Source organism: Nannobrachium achirus, assembly GCF_963921795.1.
Source record: "Nannobrachium achirus genome assembly, chromosome: 2".
NCBI lineage: Eukaryota > Metazoa > Chordata > Actinopteri > Myctophiformes > Myctophidae > Nannobrachium > Nannobrachium achirus.
This window is the reverse complement of record NC_137811.1, coordinates 10,768,924-10,792,255: the sequence shown is the minus strand read 5'-3', so window position 1 is coordinate 10,792,255 and position 23,332 is coordinate 10,768,924. Positions and strand designations below refer to the sequence as shown.

The following is a 23,332-nucleotide window of genomic DNA, read 5'->3' as shown; positions in this document are numbered from 1 at the left end:
GTGCAAAAAACACATTTGAAATATTGAGTTGATGCTCATATTAACCATATGAAGTATTAAGTTTGTTTTTATTTGCACATGCATGCCATAAATTCCATAGGGATAGATCACACATGACATTTATGACATCATCAACTTGCGACGGGCATTTCCCCTGTTGAGTGAAAGATTAGCTATTTCTAGAAGAAATACAATAGTTAAGGTGTTTTTAATTTTACATTGTAGTTATAGAGGACAATTATAATGTATTAAGGCATATTTGTCGTATTAGTCAGGTATCACTTTAGGTATGCTGTTTTGGGACAACACTGGCAAAGGTTTACATGCAAAGACAAGAATGCAAAAAAAAACCTTTTGAAACAAAATCTAACGAGAAGGTAGGAGCATCATAGCCACATAATACGTTTAAAGTTTACAGTTTAGGCATTTAGCAGACAGGCTTTTAATCCAAAGCGACTTACACTAAGCAGGTAATACACATCACTATAATAAGCAAGATAATGTAACAACAATATAACAAATGCATAGGAATATCAATCTAGAAAAACAATAACATGGGTAGATTTATTGTGTAGCAATAAAACACTGGCTTATAGTTTAATTATTGGAAACTAAAGAGCCTAAATGCAATAATATTAGGCTTGTCATTCAGGATTTAAGTTTGGGGAGAAGTGGAACTTAAAGTAAGTTTAGCATGAGAGGGAGAGGGATATCTGGCTCGGCTACAGATAATTCATTGAGTTGACACACACTGTAAAAAACAGACTGTGCTGATTGCCTATGTAAAATCTCGGTCAAATCGGGGTCAACGAATCATCGTTAACCTATGTTACACAGCCTAGGATAGCTGGCAATAATATGTGCAATGTTGAAGATGCATGATCACGCATCCATTGTGACCACTTCTCTGGATCTAATGCAAGCAGTTGGAGCCTAAAATCATGGATTTTAATGTGTTGCTGTTGTCCTCTCCAATTAAACAGCCAAAGGTAGTAGTAGATCTCTATTTGAGATGTATTGATTATCCATTATTAATCCAGTGACATCGATGGTTTCCAAGAGGTTTTAACAACCTTTTTCCAGGCAGCTAGCGAATAGCGTCTCCCCTTTGCTCAGTGAGTGTGAGAGTGTGAGACGTGATGGTGAAGGGGGAGGGGGGAGTAGGCTGCGTTGTAGGGCAGGCTGAGTGTTCTCGGCTGCAGTGAATGGGGCCGGGCCGGTTATGCTGTGAGTGTGCATGCATTAAATATTTTAACGTGATTAATCCTAAAAATGTATTACCGCCGTTAATGCGTTAATTGTGACAGCTATAATCTAATGTAATAGTTTCTGTCTTTTCAAATATGAACATTTCTGTCCTCAAAATAAATTTATTTTCTTTGCTTCCAAGTATATATCTGCTGAGTCTACCCTCATGTAAAAAAGTGTGGGGTTATTTTGTCATCCTCAACAAATCTCCTTACAGCTACGTGACAGAACTGACAAAGCATATCAAAATGAAGTCCAACAAGGATGAGGATGATGATCGTACGTATGTACGTTTCCTTCCCTCCTTTGTGTGGGCTGTGCGAGATTTTTCACTCGATCTGGAGCTAGATGGGAAAACCATAACAGCAGACGAGTACCTGGAAAACGGACTCAAGGACAAAAAAGGTTTCATGAACTGCAAATAATTTGAATATACTTGAGACTTGAATCATTTAAAATGCCAATAATGCTCCTACAACAGTATTTTGTTCTGTATGTGTTTCATTTCAAAGGTAAAGAGAATCAGCGATACAACGAACCTCGTCTCTGCCTTCGTAAATTCTTCTTGCATCGCTCTTGCTTTGTGTTTGAGAGACCGGCCAACACTAAGACATTGAAACGAATGGAGGAACTGACTGATGCTGACCTGGATGAAGAATTTGTTGAACAGGCCAAAAAGTTCACTGAACACATCTACACCAAGTCTGAGACCAAGATTCTCAGAGATGGCATAGAGGTCACTGGCAGATGTAAGTTAGATTTAAATAAAGTTACTTTGTTGTCTGGCATTTCTGTCAGTCAACAGCATTTGAGGGATTCAAATCAGTGAATAATAAAGGGTATGCAAATGCATAAAGTGAATGGCAAATCAAGTGGCAAAGTGAGTTTAACATTCTTTAATGTCATTTAATTCAATCAGATAGGACTTTTCTGTTTGAATGTGTGGGCTGTCAAGCCCATAAAGTAGTTTTTTGCCACTCAGTAAGTGTTCCCGCATAACGTCTGGGTATGATGATGATGTCACGACTACTCACTTTGCATTAAAAAAATGTTAGTGTTAAGAATATAGGGCTGGGTGTTATTTTCTTTCGTTTTTGTGGATTCATGTCATTTGAGAGGATGTGGACTTTTTGTAATACAATTGTGATGGTACATTTGTAACGATTGATGCCAATGTCGTGAATTCTTACAAAGGTTAGCTAACATCTGACTTTTGTCTTCTCCAAGTTAAACCTCTGGACTATCATGACTAGTTGAACACACGTGCTGAATGGGTCTTCCTTCCACAGTGCTTGGTAAACTGGCAGAGACATATGTGAAAGCCATCCGTAGTGGAGAGGTTCCCTGTTTGGAAAATGCTCTGGTGGCACTGGCTGAGATTGAGAATGCCAAAGCTGTTGAGCAGGCCCAGGTCCTCTATGTACAGAGGATGAAGTCAGTACGCTTCCCCACCAACACCCTGGAGAAGCTGTCTGCAATCCATGCATCCAGTGAGAGAGAGGCCCTGGCATTTTTCATGAAACATTCTTTCAGAGATGACAACCTTGAATATCAGAAGAAGCTTGTGGTATGTGTTGGAAATCATCATCCCTTATTGTCATATTGAGTGTTTCCATCACCATAATGCAACATTTTTAAAACACATCTAAAGCTTTTAAGTATCTTGCTTAATACACGTTTAGCTTAATACAGTTGTTTAATTGCTACTTTCCCTATTTGTATCTTGATATGCATAATTTCTTCACTGTGGGAGCCCTCCCACTTGTATTTGTTACACCACACCTCACCAAATCATAATAATTTATGGGATTGCAGTAACGATAAGATCTTGTCATCAAACAGTAGCGGGGCAGTTAAGGAGAACAATACTTCAGTTCTGGAAAGAAGCACCAAAATTTGACAGAGTGTACCTCTTGGGTCATTCTTTAGAAAAATCACATTAGACACTTAATTTTCAAAATGGCCGCCAGTTTTAAAGATGGCCGCCTTTTCGGATATGTTTTACAGTACGCCAGCCAGTTAATATCGAATTTTCATAATATTAGAGTTGTTTTGTAGGTTTTAAAACATCCTGAGTTCATTTATTACATTTTAAAAGCAGCTAGAATAACCTTTCTGACTTTTGGTTGGGGTCTTTCCTCACCTGGGACCCCCCAGACATGACCCTGAGCCTATTTCAGTAATCGCTCTGCTCCTGCTCCAGAACAATGTTAAATTAGATCTGAAATATGCTCTGAAACCAAAAATGACTGGTAGCAAATAACAGAGGTCTTTCACGGGGGGGACCCCTGGGGGGGTCCTCAGAGCTACTACAGGGGGCCTGCCAAATCTCTATGAGATTTCTTTTTTTTTATTTGAAACTTAGAATGTTTTTATGTATCCTGGTTTTATGTATTGTACTTTGATGGTTTATTAGTATTCTCAGTATTTTTTGTGTTAAACAGTTATGGTTGACAGCTGTTACTGCAGGGATTGCAATAATGAATGGGCGCAGAACAATATTTCCATTTATTGCACTGCACTCACACTGACCACACACACACGCACGCACGCACGCACGCACGCACGCACGCACGCACGCACGCACGCACGCATGCACGCACACACACACACACACACACACACACACACACACACACACACACACACACACACCTCTTTGTTATTGTCACCCCAAAACCCTCACCTTATCCTCTTATAGAGCCCATGGTCAATTACGCCCAGAGATCCACTACAATACAGTAATTTCAGCAGGATATATCTGTCTTCATCATCGTCATCATCTTCAATGTCCAACCTAATAGTGTTGACACAGTCTCCACCATAGAGTGAAAGGCAGGTTATTTGAGCAGCTGCACCGTCCCTTACAACCTGCTTTGCAGACACATTTGATGAGCTCAAGTACTGCAGTTGGAGCAGGGAGAGCAAGAAACCTGACTGGAACATACCCTCCACTCTCTGAATTCCATCTATTTTCTTTGATTGGGGGAAGCACAGGGCAATTTGTCAGGTATGATTTATCCTGCATTGTGACGGAGTTGGCATGGAGGTAATGTGGTAGCAGTGCAGCACGAGTTGGAGGTAGCATCTCACCCTCCAAGTTCTTTGACAGAAATAGTTCCCATCTGAGTAATCCCAGGGTTGTTGGACCTTTTGAACTGTAAACATGGCATGCAAAATGCTCCGACTGCAATGTTGATGGAAGCTCACCATTTATAAGCTCAGGAGGAATGGCCAATGACCTTGCCAAGGTCCTTGAAGCGGTTAATGGCTTGGTCATCATCATCATCAAGTAGGCATTGACCCATGTCTTTTTGGTGATTCCAACAAATGTTCTTCCCCAGTCAGCACCTGAAAAACTATGTATGCAAAGGAACCCTTGACATTTGTAATATCCAATAACTTGAACTCACTCAAATATATCAATTTCCTTTTTTTGTACCGGAGGCAAGGACTTGATAAGGAATCGGGATATCAGCCTCTTCATGTGTTTGCACTTCCTCAAATTCATGTCCCTTGATGAAGGTATCATATTATGATGCCTACTGTACTTTGTCATACCTGACAAATTGCCCTGAGCTTCCATCAATTGAAAAAAAAATAGATGGAATTCAGAGAGTGGAGGGTATGTTCCAGTCAGGTTTCTTGCCCTCCCTGCTGCAAAGGCAGTACTTGAGCTCATCAAATGTGGCTGCAAAGCAGGTTCCAAGGGACGGTGCAGCTGCTCAAACAATAACCTGCCTTGCACTCTCCTCCCTGCAAATGCTATAGTGGAAACTGTCAACACTATTAGGGAGGACATGTATAGTAGTGAATTTCTTTGGGTACAATTGACCGTGAGCTCTTTAAGAAGATAGGGTGCGGGTTTTGGGGTGACGATAACAAAGAGGTGTGTGTGTTGTGTTGTCAGTGTGAGTGCAGTGCAATAAATGAACATGTTAGACTGCGCACCCAAAGTGAGAAGTTGCAATACCTTAATTCTTGCAATCCCTGCAGTAACACCTGTGAACCTGCCTGTCTAACACAAAAATGTTATAAATAATACTGAGAATACTAATTCTTTTTACTACTAAAAGAAAAGGAAAAAAACTTCCCCATCAAGATTCGGCAGGCCCCCTGTAGTAACTCTGAGGACCCCCTAGGGGTCCCGGACCCCCTGTGGAAGACCCCTGGGTATTTGCTACTACTCATTTTTGCCTTCAGAGCCCAGTTACAACAACTTTAATGCTTCAGTTATGATCTAATTTAACATTGCTCTGGAGCAGGAGCAAAGCGATTATAGGCTCAGGGGTCTGTTTGGGGGGTCCCAGGTGCGGAAAGACTCCAACCAAAAGTCAGAAAGGTTATTCTGGCTGCTTTAAAAGTGTAATAAATGAACTCAGGATGTTTTAAAACCTGCAAAACAACTCTAATATTATGAAAATGGGACATTAACTGGCTGGCGTACTGTTCAGAGGCAGCCATCTTGGAAACATGGCAGCCATTTTTATTTTTCAGTGTCTAACGTGTTTTATCATAGGAACAACCCCTAAGGAGTACTTGTGAAAAGTTTTAGGTTTCTTTCCACTTGTGAAGTATTTTAGTGCAAAAATGCATTTATCTGCCCCGCTACAGTGAACATTTTATTGTTATTCTTTTAAACAATTCAATCATGGCCCCTCAAGAGATACTTCACCATTAAAACACAACTTAATGGGATTTTTCACTTAAAAAAAAAAAAAAAAAAAAAAAAATATATATATATATATATATAATCATCTAATCAGGCTTTTATGAACACACTGAACATATTTTAATTTGCTTGATTCAACATACACACCCATTGTAACTTCAAACTCCATTTTAACCATGATAGATTCATTAAAAACACCCAATATCTTTTCTGGTGACTCATATCAGCCTCCTAATACGTGAACAGGCTGTGTTTTTTGGACATTTATTTTTATTTTTTTACTTTTATTGTATTTTTTTCTCCATTTCCCCAAATAATTAAATAAATGAAAAAAGTTATTAAAAAAAAACATGGCCTGTTCACAATATATACATCAAAACGTGCGGCTCGACCGGGAATGGGTTGCTATTACTTTTCTTTCAGATCTGCGTTACCATGGCGACGTAATTCCCCAAAAAATGACGCCCAAAACTCCATTGACTTTGAATTGGGGACCAAAAAAAAACAGAAACTTTGGTGCCACATAACTCTGGCATACTTTTGCCTAGCAACGTGATTTCAACTTTAAAACGCTCACACAACTTTGGTCTTTTTCTGGCCAATAGGGATGAGCTGTAATTGATTAAGCCCCGCCCCCCTCTGTAACAGGAAGTGCCCTTCGCCAAACAGGAAGTGCCTCTATATCTCATGAACCGTTTGTTGTACAGACGTGTGGGTGGTGTCATATGACTTGATTAAGAGTCCTTAACTCTTAGTGCTTCCTTCGCCAAACAGGAAGTGCCCTTCACCAAACAGGAAGTGCCTATATATCTCATGAACAGTTTGACATACAGACGTGTGGTTGGTGTCATATGACTTGATTAAGAATCCTTAAACTTAATTGGTGCTTCCTTCACCAAACAGGAAGTGCCCTTCGCCAAACAGGAAGTGCCTCTATATCTCATGAACCGTTTGTCGTACAGACGTGTGGGTGGTGTCATATGACTTGATTAAGAGTCCCTAACCTTAATTGGTTTAACTTAGCCCCGCCCCCTCTTCTGATTGGCCGAAACTTGATTGTTCGTTTTTTTGGCTATTACTCATCAACCGTTTGTCATACAGAGTTGTGGCTGGTGTCATATGACTTGATTAACACATCGGATGCCCAGAATTATTCAACATTTAATTTGCTGGTGCCCATGGCAACCTGCCATTTTACCTACCTTCGAGGTACTGGCGAGAAAAGTAATCAGAGTAAATGTAATCCAAGCATGTCCTGTTTAATTCGCGAAAATCCTTTCTTTCAGTCAGGACCGTTTTTTATCAATTCTAAGCCACAGCGGGTTTGTGTTACAGCCGGTAGAAGAGGCCGCCGTTTTGAGAAAAAAAGGAAAAGAATCCGGAGAAAACTGCATTTTTGTGCAGCCGCTTAACAGGGCAGTCAACGAGACAGACAGCACTTCCTGGTCACGTGATTTTGCGCTGCATTGGGAAATGGAGTTTGTTTCATCACCGCGGTAGCCAAGTACAGTAGCTACAGTACAGTATAGTTTACTGTAAAACGCGTCGAACGCGTTGATGGGCAAACGTAAACATCAAAGAGATTGGCGCGTGGGCACCACGTGGGCATTTAATGTGTTAAGAGTCCTTCACCTTAATTGGTTTAACTTAACCCCGCCCCTCTTCTGATTGGCCGAAGCTTTATTTGGCCATAACTCCACTTCCCAACACGTTACTGGTCTCAAACTTGGTGGGTGGTCCTAAGAATGCTAATGGTAAAAATGCTAATACTAAAAAAATAATAATAATAACAAATGCTAATGCTAAAAAAGCTAATGTTAAATATGGTAATGCTAATGGTAACAAATGCTAATGCTAACAAATGATAAAGCTAATATTTAACAAATGCTAGTGAATGCTAAAATAATGTTAAAATGCTAATGTTAAAATGCTAAAAATGCTAAAGCTAATGTTAATAAAAATTCTAAAATGGTTAATGCTAAAAACGATAATGTTAAAGCTAATGCAAAAAATGCTAATGTTAAAATATCTAACGCTAATGCTAACACCAACCGCTACACAAGGTTGCACACACTTCTGCAGGCACAGCTGCAGGCACACTAAAAATGTCATAGAAATTTTCTTTTCTAGTTACCTTTGCAACCACTGTATCACAGAGCGATGATTTGGCGGGGCCCAGGGGCCATTCATTAAAAATTGATTAATCCACAAAACTAGCATCATTTGTACTGTTTACCGATTTCTACTATATAGCGCTAGTTTTGTTCAAATTCAATCCCTCTGTCACATGGTGATTAAGTGTGCCTGCCATGCAATGGCAAAACACTTATTGTAATCCGCCATACTTAAGTAAGTCAGTAAGTCAGTAAGTCAGTAAGTCAGTAAGTCATGTTCTTGCAAATGTCTGCACGTAATAACTGCCGCACAATTCATGCAACCCCTGGAATAAATACATCACAACGTGAGGCTCGGCCGGGAATAGGTTGCTATTACTTTTCATTCCGATCCGCGTTACAATGGCGACGTAAAAACGACGGCCAAAAACCCCATTGACATTTGGCACCACATTACTCTGGCATACTTACAACGTGATTTAAAACTTACAATTTAAAACGTTCACACGACTTTGGACTGTTTCCGGCCAATAGAGACGAACTGTAATTGTTGAAGCCCCGCCCCTCTGTCTTCCTATTCAGTAGCGAAGTGTGATGTCACTTCCGTGAAATGGCGTGAAATGTTGCCCTCTACGGGGTTCATGCTGGTATTGTTTTGTATTCAAATCGCCATTGGGGAATTTGCGATCACCGCATATAAGAACTGTGTTAAAAATATAAACACACCATGCTCTCGGATTGACCCAAATGGATATGAAGCATCGACTAAGGTGGAAATGTACAGATTTACCCAAAGAGTAACACAATAAACGCTGGAAACGAGTTACACAGGCTATATCAGATATAAATGAATATCATAAACTATGCAGAACCCCCCCGCTGACAGAAACGCGCACATGGTGTGTTTATTTTTTTAACACAGTCCTTATATGCGGCGATCGCAGAATCCCCAATGGTGATTTGAATACAAAACAATACCAGCATGAACCCCCTAGAGGGCGACATTACGCACAAATGACGACATGGCTTCGTTTCTCTATTGGCTGAGCTTTAAACAGACATTACTCCAGTTTGCAGAATGGTAACCTCTCAAAACTCGGTGTCTGAACTTAAACGGCCAATAGGGACTTATTACTTAAGCCCCGCCCCATGTGACTTGTTTCAGAGTCCTTCAGCTTAATTGGTTTAACTTAGCACCGCCCCCTCTTCTGATTGGCCGAACCTTTATTTGTCTTTTTCTCGTCAACTGTTTGTCGTACAGACGTGTGGGTGGTGTCATGACTTGTTTCAGAGTTCTTCACCTTAATTGGTTTAACTTAGCCCCACCCCCTCTTCTGATTGGCCGAAACTTTATTTGACTTTATCTTGTCAACTGTCAACTGTACACTCTTGTGGGTGGTGTCATTTGACTTGTTTCAGAGTCCTTCAGCTTAATTGGTTTAACTTAGCCCTGCCCCCTCTTCTGATTGGCGGATAATTAATTTGTCTTTATCTTGTCAACCGTTTGTCGTACAGACTTTTGGGTGGTGTCATTTGACTTGTTTCAGAGTCCTTCAGCTCAATTGGTTTAACTTAGCCCCGCCCCCTCTTCTGATTGGCCAAAACTTTATTCGGGCATAACTCCACTTCCCAACATGTTACTGGTCTCAAACTTGGTGGGTGGTCCCACAGCCCCAACGGCTAACCGCTAATGATAACCGCTACTTCCGCTAATGCTAAAGCTAAAAATGCAAATGGTAAAAATGCTAATACAAAAAAAATGCTAATGCTAACAAATGCTAATGCTAAAAATGGTAATGCTATTGTTAACAAATGCTAATGCTAAAAAATGCTAACGCTAATATGCTAATGTTACAAATGCTAATGCTAGCAAATGCAAAACATGTTAATGCTAAAAAATGCTAAAGCTAGCTAATGCTAAAAATGCTAATGATAATCCTAAAAATGCTAAAGCTAATGCTTGTTAAAAAATCTAATGCTAACGCTAACGCCAACCGCTACACAAGGTTGCACACTTAGCGAGCTCCAGGCTATTTATCTACTATATATAATGAGTGCCCCCCACCCCCTGGGACTATTTCCATATTCATCTGAAACTGACCAGAACTCTGACCACGGGACTCTGGCAATCAATTAATACCTTTGCAACCACTATATTAATGGCAAGGATTTTCTACAGCTTTACGCTCAAAAATCTGAACTAAGACATTAAGATAGATAATAAACGTCGGAGCACACAGTGCACATTACAAATTAACCAATTTGCAATGCTTTTAGAGTATACTTCAGGAGGAATACAATCAGATCTGTGAGAAGAACTTCAACATGTCCAGGAAGGCATGTAAACAAATCATCAAAAGTGTCTTCAAACCTCTGGAGAACAACCTGGAAGCTGGTCTCTATACTGTCCCTGGAGGATACAAGACGTTCTGCAAGGACCTAGAGAGGATGACCGATAAATACAACCATACAGAAGGCAAAGGAGTCAAGGTGAGTCAGATTCCTGTCAACTTCAGATCTGAATAAATTATACTTGGAAAAAAAATCAGGGAAAGACAAAAAAACACAAATAATCTAGGCTTATACGTTGTATTATATATCTCTGCAGTCGGGCAAAAACCAGCCAAACATATTTACTTTTCAGGAAAAATAAAACATGATTTTAGAACAACAACAATATTGCCTCATCAAAGTCGGAACGGTGACTTTATACATGGTCAGATACTTGAATGTGTCCTTATAGCATCATCAAACTAGAGTCAACAACAAAAGTAGTCACAGAGTTTCAAACATGAATAATAATAATAATAATGTTACATGTTCTGATGATTTATGTTTTATTGCAAGTCTGCAAAACATAGATCATGAATGCTTTCTAGCTGCATTTTTGATTCTTGATCATTTCAAGTTGATGAGGAACCTTTAAATCAAATGGCATGCAGACATAATTGTAGTTGCTTTGTGTGTGTGTGTGTGTGTGTGTGTGTGTGTGTGTGTGTGTGTGTGTGTGTGTGTGTGTGTGTGTGTGTGTGCGTGCGTGCGTGCGTGCGTGCGTGCGTGCGTGCGTGCGTGCGTGCGTGCGTACGTGCATGACAACAGGCTGAGGAGGTGCTGAAGAAATACCGGGATGAGAAGGCGATAGTCGGCAAGGCCTTACTGGCAACAGATAAACACCTCTCTGAGGCACAGCGGAAAGCAGAAGGTAAAATATATTAAAGAGTCAGTCAGTAAATCAATCAAGCTTTACATTTCCTAGTCAATTGTGCTTTACAAATACCAAAATAAGGTATTTAAAAGCAAGGACTCAGATGACAATATGTACATAGGAGGAAAGGAGGGGAAGTCCCTTTCATTAACACCTTCTAATCTAACCGAAAATGAATGTCCGCGATGGTATCAAATTGCCAGTAAACAATGATAAATAAAACAATCGATAATTTTTTAAAGGGAACATAGGGTTGATGGGACATAGGTGCTCTGCGCTCCTGTTTGCTGTCTGTAATTATGTCTTTTGTATGGTTCCCTCTTACTGATGTCTTACAGAGGAGAAGGCGAAATGGGAGAAGTCTGAGAGGGAGAGACTGGAAATGGAGGAGCAAAAGAGGGTACTGGAGAGGGAGATGGCTGATCGGAAGAGAACCCAAGAGGAAAATATGAGACAGCTCCAGGAGAAGCAGAAGCGAGAGGAGATGAAAGCCAAAGCAGAGCACGAGAAGCTGAAGGCTGTGAGTGAATTGAATATTATATGAATAGTGTATGTATGGGGGAAATAGAGAAGGAATCTTGGATCTCCACTAGATTAATTTCATTCTTTAAACCTGAAGACGATCCTTAAGGATCGAAAAGTCGCTCAATGTCTTTAAGCACAGAGCAATCACCAATCACACACATCACATACATTCAATGTACGTACATGATTATTTGCCTTGCTTATGGATTTGATTTGATGTATATGTTGTCGTGTAATGTGTCTGCTCATGTGTTCTTTCAGGCCATTAAGAGACAAAAGGAAAGAGCTGATATGGAAGAGAAACGTCGGTTGGAAGAACAGGAGGAGGCTCTCAGGAGACAGAGGCAGGTAGAGCAACGGCAGCAGAAAGCGTGGTACGAAAAGCTCTGGGATGGTGTTCAAAAAATATTCCCTTGGAACTGGTGATGTGATGTCAATACTTCACTGAAATTCATAATTTTAGTTTGATTTGATGGGGGACACTATGGTTTACACTATGGTTTAGTCATCACTTTTCACAGATTTGTGGGAGCCCCTTCACCCCAAGGAATGTTTTGTGTGCAAAACAAATGCTTGCAATGGATTCAGAATTATGAAAAAACCCTAGTTTGACCCCTCACATTCTACTTAAAGGGATATTCCACTTTCAACAGGGCCACAGTGGTAACAGTGGAAGGGTTCCTCTCCCCACACACACCCATTGTAACTTCAAACTTCATTTTAACCATTATAGATTCATTAAAAACACACATTATTTTTTCTGGTGACTCATATTACCCTCCTAATACATGAGCAGGCCGTGTTTTATCCATAACTGTTTTCATGTATTTTTAATAATTATTTGGGAAAATGGAAAAAATGAATTATCAAAAATAATTATTAAAAATAAATGAAAAAAGTTATTGAAAAAACACGGCCTGCTCACATATTAGGAGGTTAGTATGAGTCACCAGAAAAAATAATGGGTGTTTTTAATGAATCTATCATGGTTAAAATGAAGTTTGAAGTTACAATGTGTGTGTGTGGGGAGAGGCCCTGGGCCTGGAGGGCCTGGTAACATTTACATCAAATATCTAAATATTGAATCAAGCAAATTAAAAACTGTTCAGGGTGTTCATAAAAGCCTGATTAGACGATACAATGACCAAAAGTTTTTTGAAAGTGAAATACCCCTTTAAAGCATAATTATTTTGGTGTGTTTTATCCTGTATGTTAGGGTTAGGGTTAAGTTAATGGGACCCCAACTCTCTGCAGCTGTCACGGATTCTCCTAGGGAAACTGAATGTCAGTCTTTGTGGGATGTGTTACTAGACACCTTTACAAACACATTGGTGAAGATAGTTTTTGGTAAGGAATTTATTCCAGGACTTTTTTAAGATATCCCCCGACTACTAAACTAAGATGTTTTTAATCCCTCTTGGTGCAATTGGCCCTATGTGTTTTTACTATATTGAAGATGGCAAATTGCATGTATATATCTTTTTTGCATTTAGTTATTTCTAAAGGTAGGGTAAGTGATTTCACTTAAAGGGGAAAACCACCCATTTTCAATATTGAACTGTCATTAATATACGTGTGGAAATAAAAAAAAAAAAAAAGTTCCCCCCCTTCTGTGTTGCCTAGAACTGGAGGATTGATTTTGGGGGTTGTATTTCAGTACGGTATGATCCACACCAGTATGATGTGGGTGACAAGTTTGATGTGTTTCCGCACAACTCCTCTAAGGTAGTTCAATATTGAAAATTGGTGGTTTCCCCTTTAAGTTTCAGTTTCTTCCTATCATGATCAAGTGGGGGCAGGCCTTGGTGTGCGGAAGGCCTGTCCCCACTCAACCATGATTGGAGGAAGGCCCCACTCTATCCTGATTGGAGGAAAACTTGTCACCCAACAGTTTGCTTTTTTTCTCCTCACAGTTACTAGTACTATACCATTTTGTTATTATTTGAATTAAATTAAATCACTCACCCTACCTTTAATTAATTGGATAAATCACCTATACTAAACTCCTTACAATAAAACCATGGAGTATATATTTTTAGTTTTTAGTTTTACTTTGTCAATTTCTTCAAATCTCTAAAGGATGAATGTTTCTCCAGTTTAGTTTTTTCTTTCTTTTTTCTGCCAGTGTTGGGAGTAAAGCGTTACTTTGTTATTCAGTAGCCTTTTTGGGGTAGGCCTAACAAGTAAGAAAGTTTTGGTTTTGTTATTGTAAAAGTAATCAGTTACTTATTTCTGTTTTCAAATAAACAATCAGTTACTTAAAAAAACATCTACAGTATTTCCCTGTTCCTTTTGTTGCAACAAATAAAGATGCATTGTGGAAACGGTGCATCTGTGTGTATTTGCAGCTCAGTCAAACAGCGAGATGGCAGAAGGGTAGCTGGTTAAGGTTATATTTTGTGGTTGACCAGAAGATCACAGCGAACTGCTAATTGAGCCTATGCCAGGGTGACAAGTGTCTGTCAGCTTCCAGGAACTGCTTTCACAACACTACATGCAGAGATGGGAGAAAATACATATAAAGTAGTAATACACACACGCACGCACGCACGCACACACGCACACACGCACACACACACACACACACACACACACACACACACACACACACACACACACACATGGCCAGTTCTTGGTAACTGAACAGGATTCTGTAGTCTGTCAGTATTTCACATAGTATTTTTTTATTTGTATCAGAAAACTTCTTTTATGTATTTTTGCCCAACTATGACTACATGGTGGCGATTCCATAAACGTATTCAAAAATAGGAAGTGAATTATCAGAAATGGAAAGGAATTTACACACAGACGGTTTGTTTTGTGGGCTTTTGCTAACACGATGGACCAGAACGTCATCATGTATTCGCATTTATTGGCTGACCCCATTCAATGAAAGTTTATTCGAATTTTGAAATGTTCCCATAAAAAGATTTTTGCGCAAAACCCTTAATGCGCATTAACAGGCTTCATGGAAACGCAACTAGCGTTGCCCGGAGGCTTCAGGCACACCACTGATCCAATCCTCAACAGACTAGGCACAATTGTCACAAAAAAAAAGAAAAAAAAAGATTGCACACATCAGCTTTACAGCAGTGTCTAATATTTCAAATGTCCATCTCAGTGACCATTGCTCTGATCAGCGAAATATAGGATTTGATTTGAAGGTCTGAAAACCTAGTAGGCCTACCAATAAAATGACCTTGCCTTGCCACCGTCTCTCCATTTATCCATTCCCAACTCCATCTATTCATGCTTCTAGCTACTAAGTGTGTGTGTGTGTGTGTGTGTGTGTGTGTGTGTGTGTGTGTGTGTGTGTGTGTGCGTGCGTGCGTGCGTGCGTGCGTGCGTGTGCACTCCATAAAACATAGTCTGCATTTTGACACACTGTAAAAGACTGGTAAGGATAGGGTGGGAGGATAAATGACCTAAAAATGAAAACTTTTGAAAATGATTACGCCCATTTCAGGGATGGTGCATTGGGTCATTTGGGAGATATTTTGTATTGGGAGTTGGTACTTTGCATGAAATAAACACCCCACCCCACCCAAAAAACTAAATCGGACATGTGTTTTTCCCACTTTTCCCCCCATTTTTTCACAAAAGATTAAATAAATCTTAAAGAGAGGACCATGATTCACCTGGTAGATGTTGTAAAGTTCTAATATAATAAAGTACATTTACATAATGCATTATGGCTCCTGGTTGAGTGCAAGTGTAGCCCCCATAGTAAGCCAAGACCCAGCACACAACAGCCCCGCCAATCAGGCTCAGCCAAATAGGTAGTGGCATGCAGGGCAGTGCAGAGAGCACTGAGTGGTCAGGTGCTCAGACCTCACAAAAGGGTGCTTCTGCATGTGTCGATTTTGGGGGTGGTCTTTTTGTGGGGGTCCCTCGTGCCATTATACACCAGAAATGTAGCTAGTAGTACATATAACTTAGTATCAAAAAGGTTTTTAGTATCAAAAAGTGCACTTTGAGGCAAAAGGGCAGGTGCCCAAGCACTCAAAGCCCACCCCCCCACTCTTCACGTGCCTGTTGGCACTACAGGTTGCATGTCGGTCTGGCGAGTGAGAACTACAACCTGGCGTAGTCGGCAGGAGGAGGACCATGATATCCTTGCGTGAGGGTCGTGAGGGACGTTGTGTGCCACGGTCGGTGCGTGAGGGTTAGAGGGTTGTAGATTAGCGGGTTAGCGAGGACACACTTTACACTTTGGGGGGGTCGGGAGGGGTGATTGTAAGACCCCATAGTTAGTATAGTCAAGACATACAACAGCCCTGCCAATCTGACTCAGCCCTATTGGCACGACAGGTTGTGCATCAGTATGGCGAGTGGTAGCCTAGGGTTCACATGCAACCCTTTGAACATGCTACTACCACCAAGATCTCCACACTCCACCCGGCCTACGATGGCCGGGTATGGCCCCATCGCTCCAGCGCCATCCATTTTCAGGGCTAGTTGATTCGATAGGTGAGTTGTTACACACTCCTTAGCCGTTTTCAACTTCCATGGCTACGGTCCTGCTGTTTATATCAACCGACACCTTTAATGGGGTTTGATGAGCGAATCGCTCGAGAGTTAGATTCATCTTTTGACCCTATACTCAGGTCGGGTGACCGAGTTGCACATCAGGATTCCACCAAATTTTCCTCTGGCTTTGCCCAGCCCAGCCATAGTTCACCATCTTTCGGGTCGTATCGAGTGGAGTGGGAACGATCCCACCTGGGATAGCCCGGGTCATCCTTCACTTTCATTGTGCCACGGGGTTTCGATTGAGCCCTACGACTCACAAACGCGTTAGACTCCTTGGTCTGTGTTTCAAGACAGGTCTGGTGGGTAGCCGACATTGTCGCCAACCCCTCACACCCGCTGTACGAGGGCCGGCCCCTGCCCGGGCAGCGCGACGCGGTCAGGATGCACTGGGGGCAGGAGGAGGTTGACAGTCGGACTCACAAAATTTACCAATGATGTGTTCTCGGACAATTAACAGGTGCTATTTTTATTGACCTAACCAAGGCTTTTGATTTGGTGGATCATTATTTACTCCTTCATAAATTACATGCAATTGGTGTTTCTCGACAAGCTTTATTTTGGTTTAACAGCTATCTACATAACCGTCGTCAATGTGTTTCTCTAAATCAAGTTCAGTCTGAATTTCTAGTGGTCGAAAAGGGGGTGCCCCAAGGTTCCGTATTAGGTCCTTTGCTTTTCACAATTTTTATTAATGATCTCCCCAAAATAATGTCAATTTGTTCCATGCATCTATTTGCAGATGACACGGTCATTCACTCATCTCACTCTGATGTAGCTCAGATACAAAGAAATCTGCAGTCTGAATTTTCCCTGGTCCAGGATTGGTTATCAAATAACAATCTCATACTGAATAAACAGAAGTCCTGTAGCATGCTGTTTGGCACTAGATACAACCTCAATCATTTATCCACTGATTTGTCCATTTATTTTTCTGATCAGTCTCCCCTTAAATTGGTTGAGTCTTTCAAGTACCTGGGACTCTGGCTGGATTCTGAGCTTTCTTTTAAGCCTCACATTGAATCCATTCGAACTAAAATAAACTATAAAATATTAGTCTCAAAGTTATGTATAGATCAATCAATTGTTTTAGCTTTAAAATAAGAAAACAAATTGCCCAGCAGCTGTTATTTCCAATACTGGACTATGGTGATGTCATTTACCAGAACACCTCTGAAACGCATCTCCATCCATTAACTGTGGCTTATAATAGTATTTGTAGATTTGTTTTGAGATGTCCTTATCTTACTCATCATTGTGTTATGTACGAATCACTGAACTGGTTATCACCCCAGGCTAGGAGAAAATTTCATTGGTTACTTTTTGTTTTCAAATGTTTTTATTTCATTTTTCCATCATACTTAAAACAGTACTTACAGCCATTCACATCATCATATTCCCTAAGACATACACAGCATCTTTTCTTCATAGTGCCCATTATGAACTCAGAAACTGGGAGACGTGCCTTTAAGTTTAAAGCACCAGCTGACTTTAATATCCTGCCTTTGTCCCTTAGAGCAATTTCAAATTTTAATGCATTCAAATCTTCTCTATGGGCCCATCTTACAACTAGCTGCTCTTGTTTTTGATTGTAATTATGCTTAACTAAATTATTTGTATTTATTTTTCATGCTGATCTGTTATTTGTATGATCTGTGCATCTGCAAAGTGTGGTTATTTTTTATTTTATGTTTTCATTTGTATATCATTTTTATTCATCTTTATCACTAAGGATACTAGTATACTGTTGGAGTGGGGGGTGTAGTGGGGGTTGACATGTTGGAGGAGCCTTATATGTATGTTTTGTTTTGTTATTCTGTGTTGTTTATTGTTGTTGTTGTTGTTTGTTGTGCTTAAGGAAAACCTCGAAAACGAGTTGCTGCAACTCAATGGTTGATCCTCTAAAGAAAATTTCAAATAAATAAAACCGTGGGCGGGAGGAAAACCCTGAGGATGTCCACTGTTGTGTGGTATGGCGGGTCACCCATAGACACCCGAGTCTCACCCACTGCTCTCAGAAGGACCCAAGGTGTCGGTTGCAGTCTCGTGAGAATCGCCGGGTGCCCCAGTCATTTGGGGTTTGCCTGGGGTCTTGCAGGCTTGGCTCACAGAAGGCCAAGGAAGCTACTGTAGGGACATCCACATGAGGAAGTCCAAAAGAGCACGGATAAAACGGCGAGACTCAGACCCAGTGGGGAAGGCGGACCTGCCCAGTGCGACGTATGTGTCGATTTGTTTGGCGTACGTGTACAGCGTACGTGTGGAAAAGCCAAAAAACTAAATTATTTTGTGTTATCTTTAATTTTAAAGAGGGATGAGCGATTATTTTCAAGATACAGTGTTACTTTGAGGTGTAAGAGTTAATCTATGTATTGTGTTTATTCATTCCCAAATGGATTTGAAAGTATTTATTCAACAGTATATAGGCAAACAGTAAGAATAGCTTTGCCTACCAGGCGGAATTGGCAGAAAATGGGGGCGTGAATTTGTAGGAGCCTGTGTGTCTCTATCTCTCTCTCTCTCTGTGTCTGTATATCTATGATATAATAGTGTTTAGGACAGTGGTTCTCATACTTTTTACACCAAGTACCACCTCTGTAAATATCTGTCTCTTGAAGTACCACCTTAATGACTGATGTAAATAATAATAATAATAATAATAAATATAGCTGCAAGCAGCGATAAAGTGGCCAAGGCATAAAAAGCAGGAAAGCAAAAAGGCATCAAGGGAAAGCAAAGAAGACATCAAAGAAAAACTAGAAGCAGTGTTCTTCCGAACAGGACTCCGGCAGGTCAGGTAGGTTTTTTTTTGCCTAGTGGTGACTCTATAATAGGCCAAAGTGAAAAGGGTACCACATGTTCTTGGGCCTTTCACGGCAATCGGACGCTGCATGTGTATGTTTTGCAAAAATTGACCCGCTGGTGGCGCTATAACAGGCCAATGTGAGAAGGGTGGCATCTGTTCCTTGGCCTAGTGGGAATGTGTGTGCAAAATCTCACACACATAGCAGGCTGTGTTTGAGACATTTTGTTCAAATAGGAGCATTCCTGCAAACCTTTCAATTCAATGTTAGCCAATTAGATAGAATATGATATCTGACAAATCCGTCATGATTACATCACTGTAGAGATACTGTGTACTGATTTGTGTGATTTTCGGATAAAATCTGAAGGAGTAATATCGAAGAATGTGTTTTACATACTGTAAGTCGGCCTTCTGGTGGCGCTATAAATGGCAGATGTGAAAAATGCAGGGCACAGGTTTTTCCTTCCTTCCTGCCTCTGGGAAGTGTGCAACAAAGTTTTACACTAATCGGTGGTTATAGGTAAAAGCACAAATTGGCCTCTACACAACATGTATGCAAAAGACTGTAGGCCTATATGCAACAGACATAAAATAGTGTGTGATACTATTCACATGGACAGTTTATGATGCTGTACATAGTAAGCCTTGCCTAGCCATGAGGCCCATGACTCGGCCGAGCCATGAGGCTCATAGGGCAGGAGCCTATCTCCTGTTTCTGTAGCGTGAGGCAGCTTGATGTACAAGTACACCCCCTTGACATGACGCTAGCATGTCGCAGGGACTTAGCCCACATCCAACCCTTGATGCTGAGTGCCAAGCAGGGAGGCACTGGGTCCCATTTTTTAGAGTCTTTGGTATGAACCGACTGGGGTTTGAACCCCGATCTCCCCGTCTCAGGGCAGACACTCAAACCACTAGTCCACTGAGCTGGTACATGATATCATTGTAATCCTTGGACATCACAACATACAGTAGATGTAGACATCACATAGTTTGTATTATTTATAATGCTTGGTTCAGGAGTTATGATGCAAAATATCTTTAGTAATGGCAGATATAAAAATATGCGTCAAGGAGGGGCATTTTTGGAAAGGCTCCATAAGGACCCAAACTGTACAAGTCTAACAAATGTTATTGTTTTATGCTTATATCAACTAGGGCTGCGAATCTTTGGGTATCTCACGATTCGATTCAGAATCGATTCTTGGGTTCACGATTCACGATTTATTTCGATTCTTTCAAATCCAAACGATTCGAATTCAAAAACGATTATTTTTCGATTTAAAAACGATTCTCGATTTAAAACGATTCTCGATTCAAATAATAGAATATCAGGATCTACTCCAGTCTGCTGGCATGAAAGCAGAGTACATTTATGTAGCTTTTATAATTGTAAAGGTGTTATCAACTTATTGCAATAATGTAAACACACAAAGGTAAATCCAAGACAACATGTCTGATTTATTCATGCTTGCACACACACATTCTTTTAACTTGTACCAACACAACATATCTTCTGAGTCTGACACTCAAGCTACTTCTTCGGTCACAGTTACCGGAACATTGTTACATTTAAGTAATAAAACTTCTGTAAAATAAATAAAATTGGTAGGCTTAGGCTAGCTGCCAAAACGTGCCACATCTCAAAACTTAAATTATACAAAAATACTGTTCGTTATGTAAAAAGAACACAGTGCTTATTTGCTTTGTACAAGAAAGAGGCTTAGGCTAGCTGCCTTTATATTTCTGAGAACAAATTACAAATACTGTTATTTCTCTCTTCTTGTTTTAACAGATCACAAACATTACAAATAAATGAAATTATTTCCAAAAAATAAGTGCTGTTACATTATAACATTGGTAGGCTTAGGTTAGCTGCCAGAACTTCCACTTCACAGATTAAATAAAGGCTCTTTGTGTAACAACTAACAAGTACAAAACAAAAGGTTTATAGGCAGACTCTATAAAGAAATAGGCATTGCCTTTATATTTCTGAGAGCATGCAAAAGAACACTTTACAAATTCTAGTCTGTTAGTTCTCTTTTTTTTTTTTGGTAGGAAGCTCAAGGTTCTTGTGCAGGAAAATAAGCTGATCTACATGTTCTGAAGAAAGACAGCTCCTCTGAGCTGTCACTATATCTCCAGCGGTGGAGAATACCCTCTCTGCTGCAACACTTGTGCCAGGGATGCATAGATAACGTTTAGCTAATCTGGATAGTAGGGGGAAATCTCTCTCATTGTCCTTCCACCAGTGAAGGGGGTTTGAGGGTTTCTTGGTCTTGGGGTCTGTGAGAGAAAGTGCAGGTGCAGCCAAATACTTTTCCAGCTCCTCCTCAGCCCTGGTGCTGGCTGATTTGTGCACAACTCTGACCTCAGTGAACGTCTTGCCCAGCAGATTCACCAAAGCAGTAGATGTTGTTCTCCTTTTAGGGGCAGGGCCTTCTTCTGCGCTTGACCCTGGCTCCACAGGACTGCTGACAGCCTCCCCTCTGTCCCCAGGCCTCTCCTGGTCCTGCAGGGAAAAAAGAAAAGAAAAAAAGTTTTGTAACATGGTCCCTAAGATTATTGTTATTTGTCTGTTTTGTTCTATTTGCTCTATTATGTTATATTTTCTTAAGGCTTTAAAAAACGTTTCACGTTTCTTATCAATGTGTTTCTTTACACTTGTTTTGTGTAAAGATTAAAGAACTGTTTGATGAAATATGCTATGTAAAATAAATGAAATGGTACATAGTACTAGATAGGCATGAAAATGAAATTGCATATTTATTTCACATTATAAATATAATATACTGTTGTGGTCACATATAGAACAGGGAAGAGGGTATATGTTTTTAAAGGGTATTAAAAATTGTAGGTTAATTTAATTTTACCTGAAGTGCTGCCTCTTTTATCACATCTGCATGGATGACCAGCTGTTGTTCTCTATCAAAGAAGGGCAGTGCTTTAAACCTGGGGTCGAGTGTAGAGGCCTTGTGGAGAAGGTTTTGGGTCTTCACACTGCTGTATCTCGCGGCCAAGTCCTCATGCATCGCCCGTTTCATGTCCCGGACAAGTGTGGAGTCATCACCAGCAGGGTCATCTTCTGTGTCTTGAAGAAGCTGGTTAAGTAATGGAGCGATGATTGACAGTGTAGGTGATGAATCCTCTGACATGATGTTGGTGGCGTCTCTCATTGGCCTGAGTGTCATGGTTATTTCTTCAGCATGCTTTATTTCTGCGTCACTTAGTGTGCAGGTGTCGGCTGTGTTATTTTTTCGCACTGCTGGATTGGCGAGAGCGGCACATATGGCAGGCTGCTGTTCCAGAAACCGTTCGACCATTTCGTATGCGCTATTCCATCTGGTCTGGACATCGGTTTGCAGCTTGTGATCTTCCAAACCAAGAGCCTTCTGACTCGCTTTCAGGGCATCAGATGCAGGGGCGCTCCTATGGAAGTATCCAGTGATTCGCCTAATCCTCCCTAGCACCCGTTCCACTGTAGGGAGCTTCAGGGCTCGCTTGGCTGCGAGGTTGAGTGTATGTGCAAAACAACATACGTGCGTGAGGTTCTCCTCAAGCCGAACAGCAGCAAGCATGTTAGATGCGTTGTCGGTAACAATCACCAAGTCATCGAGCGTCAGGTTCCATTCTTCTGCGACCGAGATAAAGCTTGCATGAATGTTTACACCAGTGTGGCTTTCATGCGTCACCCTAGTTAACAGGACTACAGACACGAGCTTCCATTCGTTGTTGATGTAGTGCGCAGTGAATGTAACGTATGATTCTGTTGCCCTCGACGTCCAGTGGTCACAACTAAGCGCTACTCTGATGGCTTCTTGCAAGGCTTCCCAGACCTTTAGCTTTGTATCTCTGTACACTTCAGGCACAGCAGTATCCGTGAAGTATGTACGTGAGGGTATGACATACCTTGGCTCAAAAGTATTGAGCATGAATTGGAAGCCGTCTCCGTCGACTGCGCTGTATGGTCGCTGGTCTTTTCCAATGAAACAAGCGATGGATTTTGATAACTTCTTTGCCCGTTCAGAACCGGGTGGTAAAGTTTCAAAGTGGTGGAGTGTGGGCTGATCAGCTGCTGGTTGTGTTGTCGTTGGCTTCACTGCATTATCCAATTCTATCAACAACTCCGGGTGATGTCTTTCGAGGTGAGCACGGGCATTTGAAGTATTACCGAAATACTTTACTTTACCATTGCACTGTCTGCAAATCGTAAATGTCATGTCAAGCCCTTT

At 40.8% G+C, this 23,332-nt stretch overlaps 1 protein-coding gene across 1 annotated transcript in view; it reads left to right on the top strand.

Annotated features, from left to right (window-relative positions):
* The window catches only part of LOC308296366 (guanylate-binding protein 2-like), a gene marked incomplete at both ends in the record, with an annotated part of 58,804 nt that extends 42,950 nt beyond the window's left edge, over window positions 1–15,854 (top strand). Inside the window, 8 exons of the mRNA XM_080739626.1 lie at window positions 1,466–1,501; window positions 2,365–2,369; window positions 2,538–2,815; window positions 10,312–10,524; window positions 11,134–11,236; window positions 11,578–11,759; window positions 12,026–12,138; window positions 15,812–15,854. Coding sequence (XP_080595752.1) covers window positions 1,466–1,501; window positions 2,365–2,369; window positions 2,538–2,815; window positions 10,312–10,524; window positions 11,134–11,236; window positions 11,578–11,759; window positions 12,026–12,138; window positions 15,812–15,854 — 973 coding nt within the window. The remainder of the gene's footprint in view (window positions 1–1,465; window positions 1,502–2,364; window positions 2,370–2,537; window positions 2,816–10,311; window positions 10,525–11,133; window positions 11,237–11,577; window positions 11,760–12,025; window positions 12,139–15,811) is intronic.
* Between the last annotated feature and the right edge of the window lie 7,478 nt (window positions 15,855–23,332).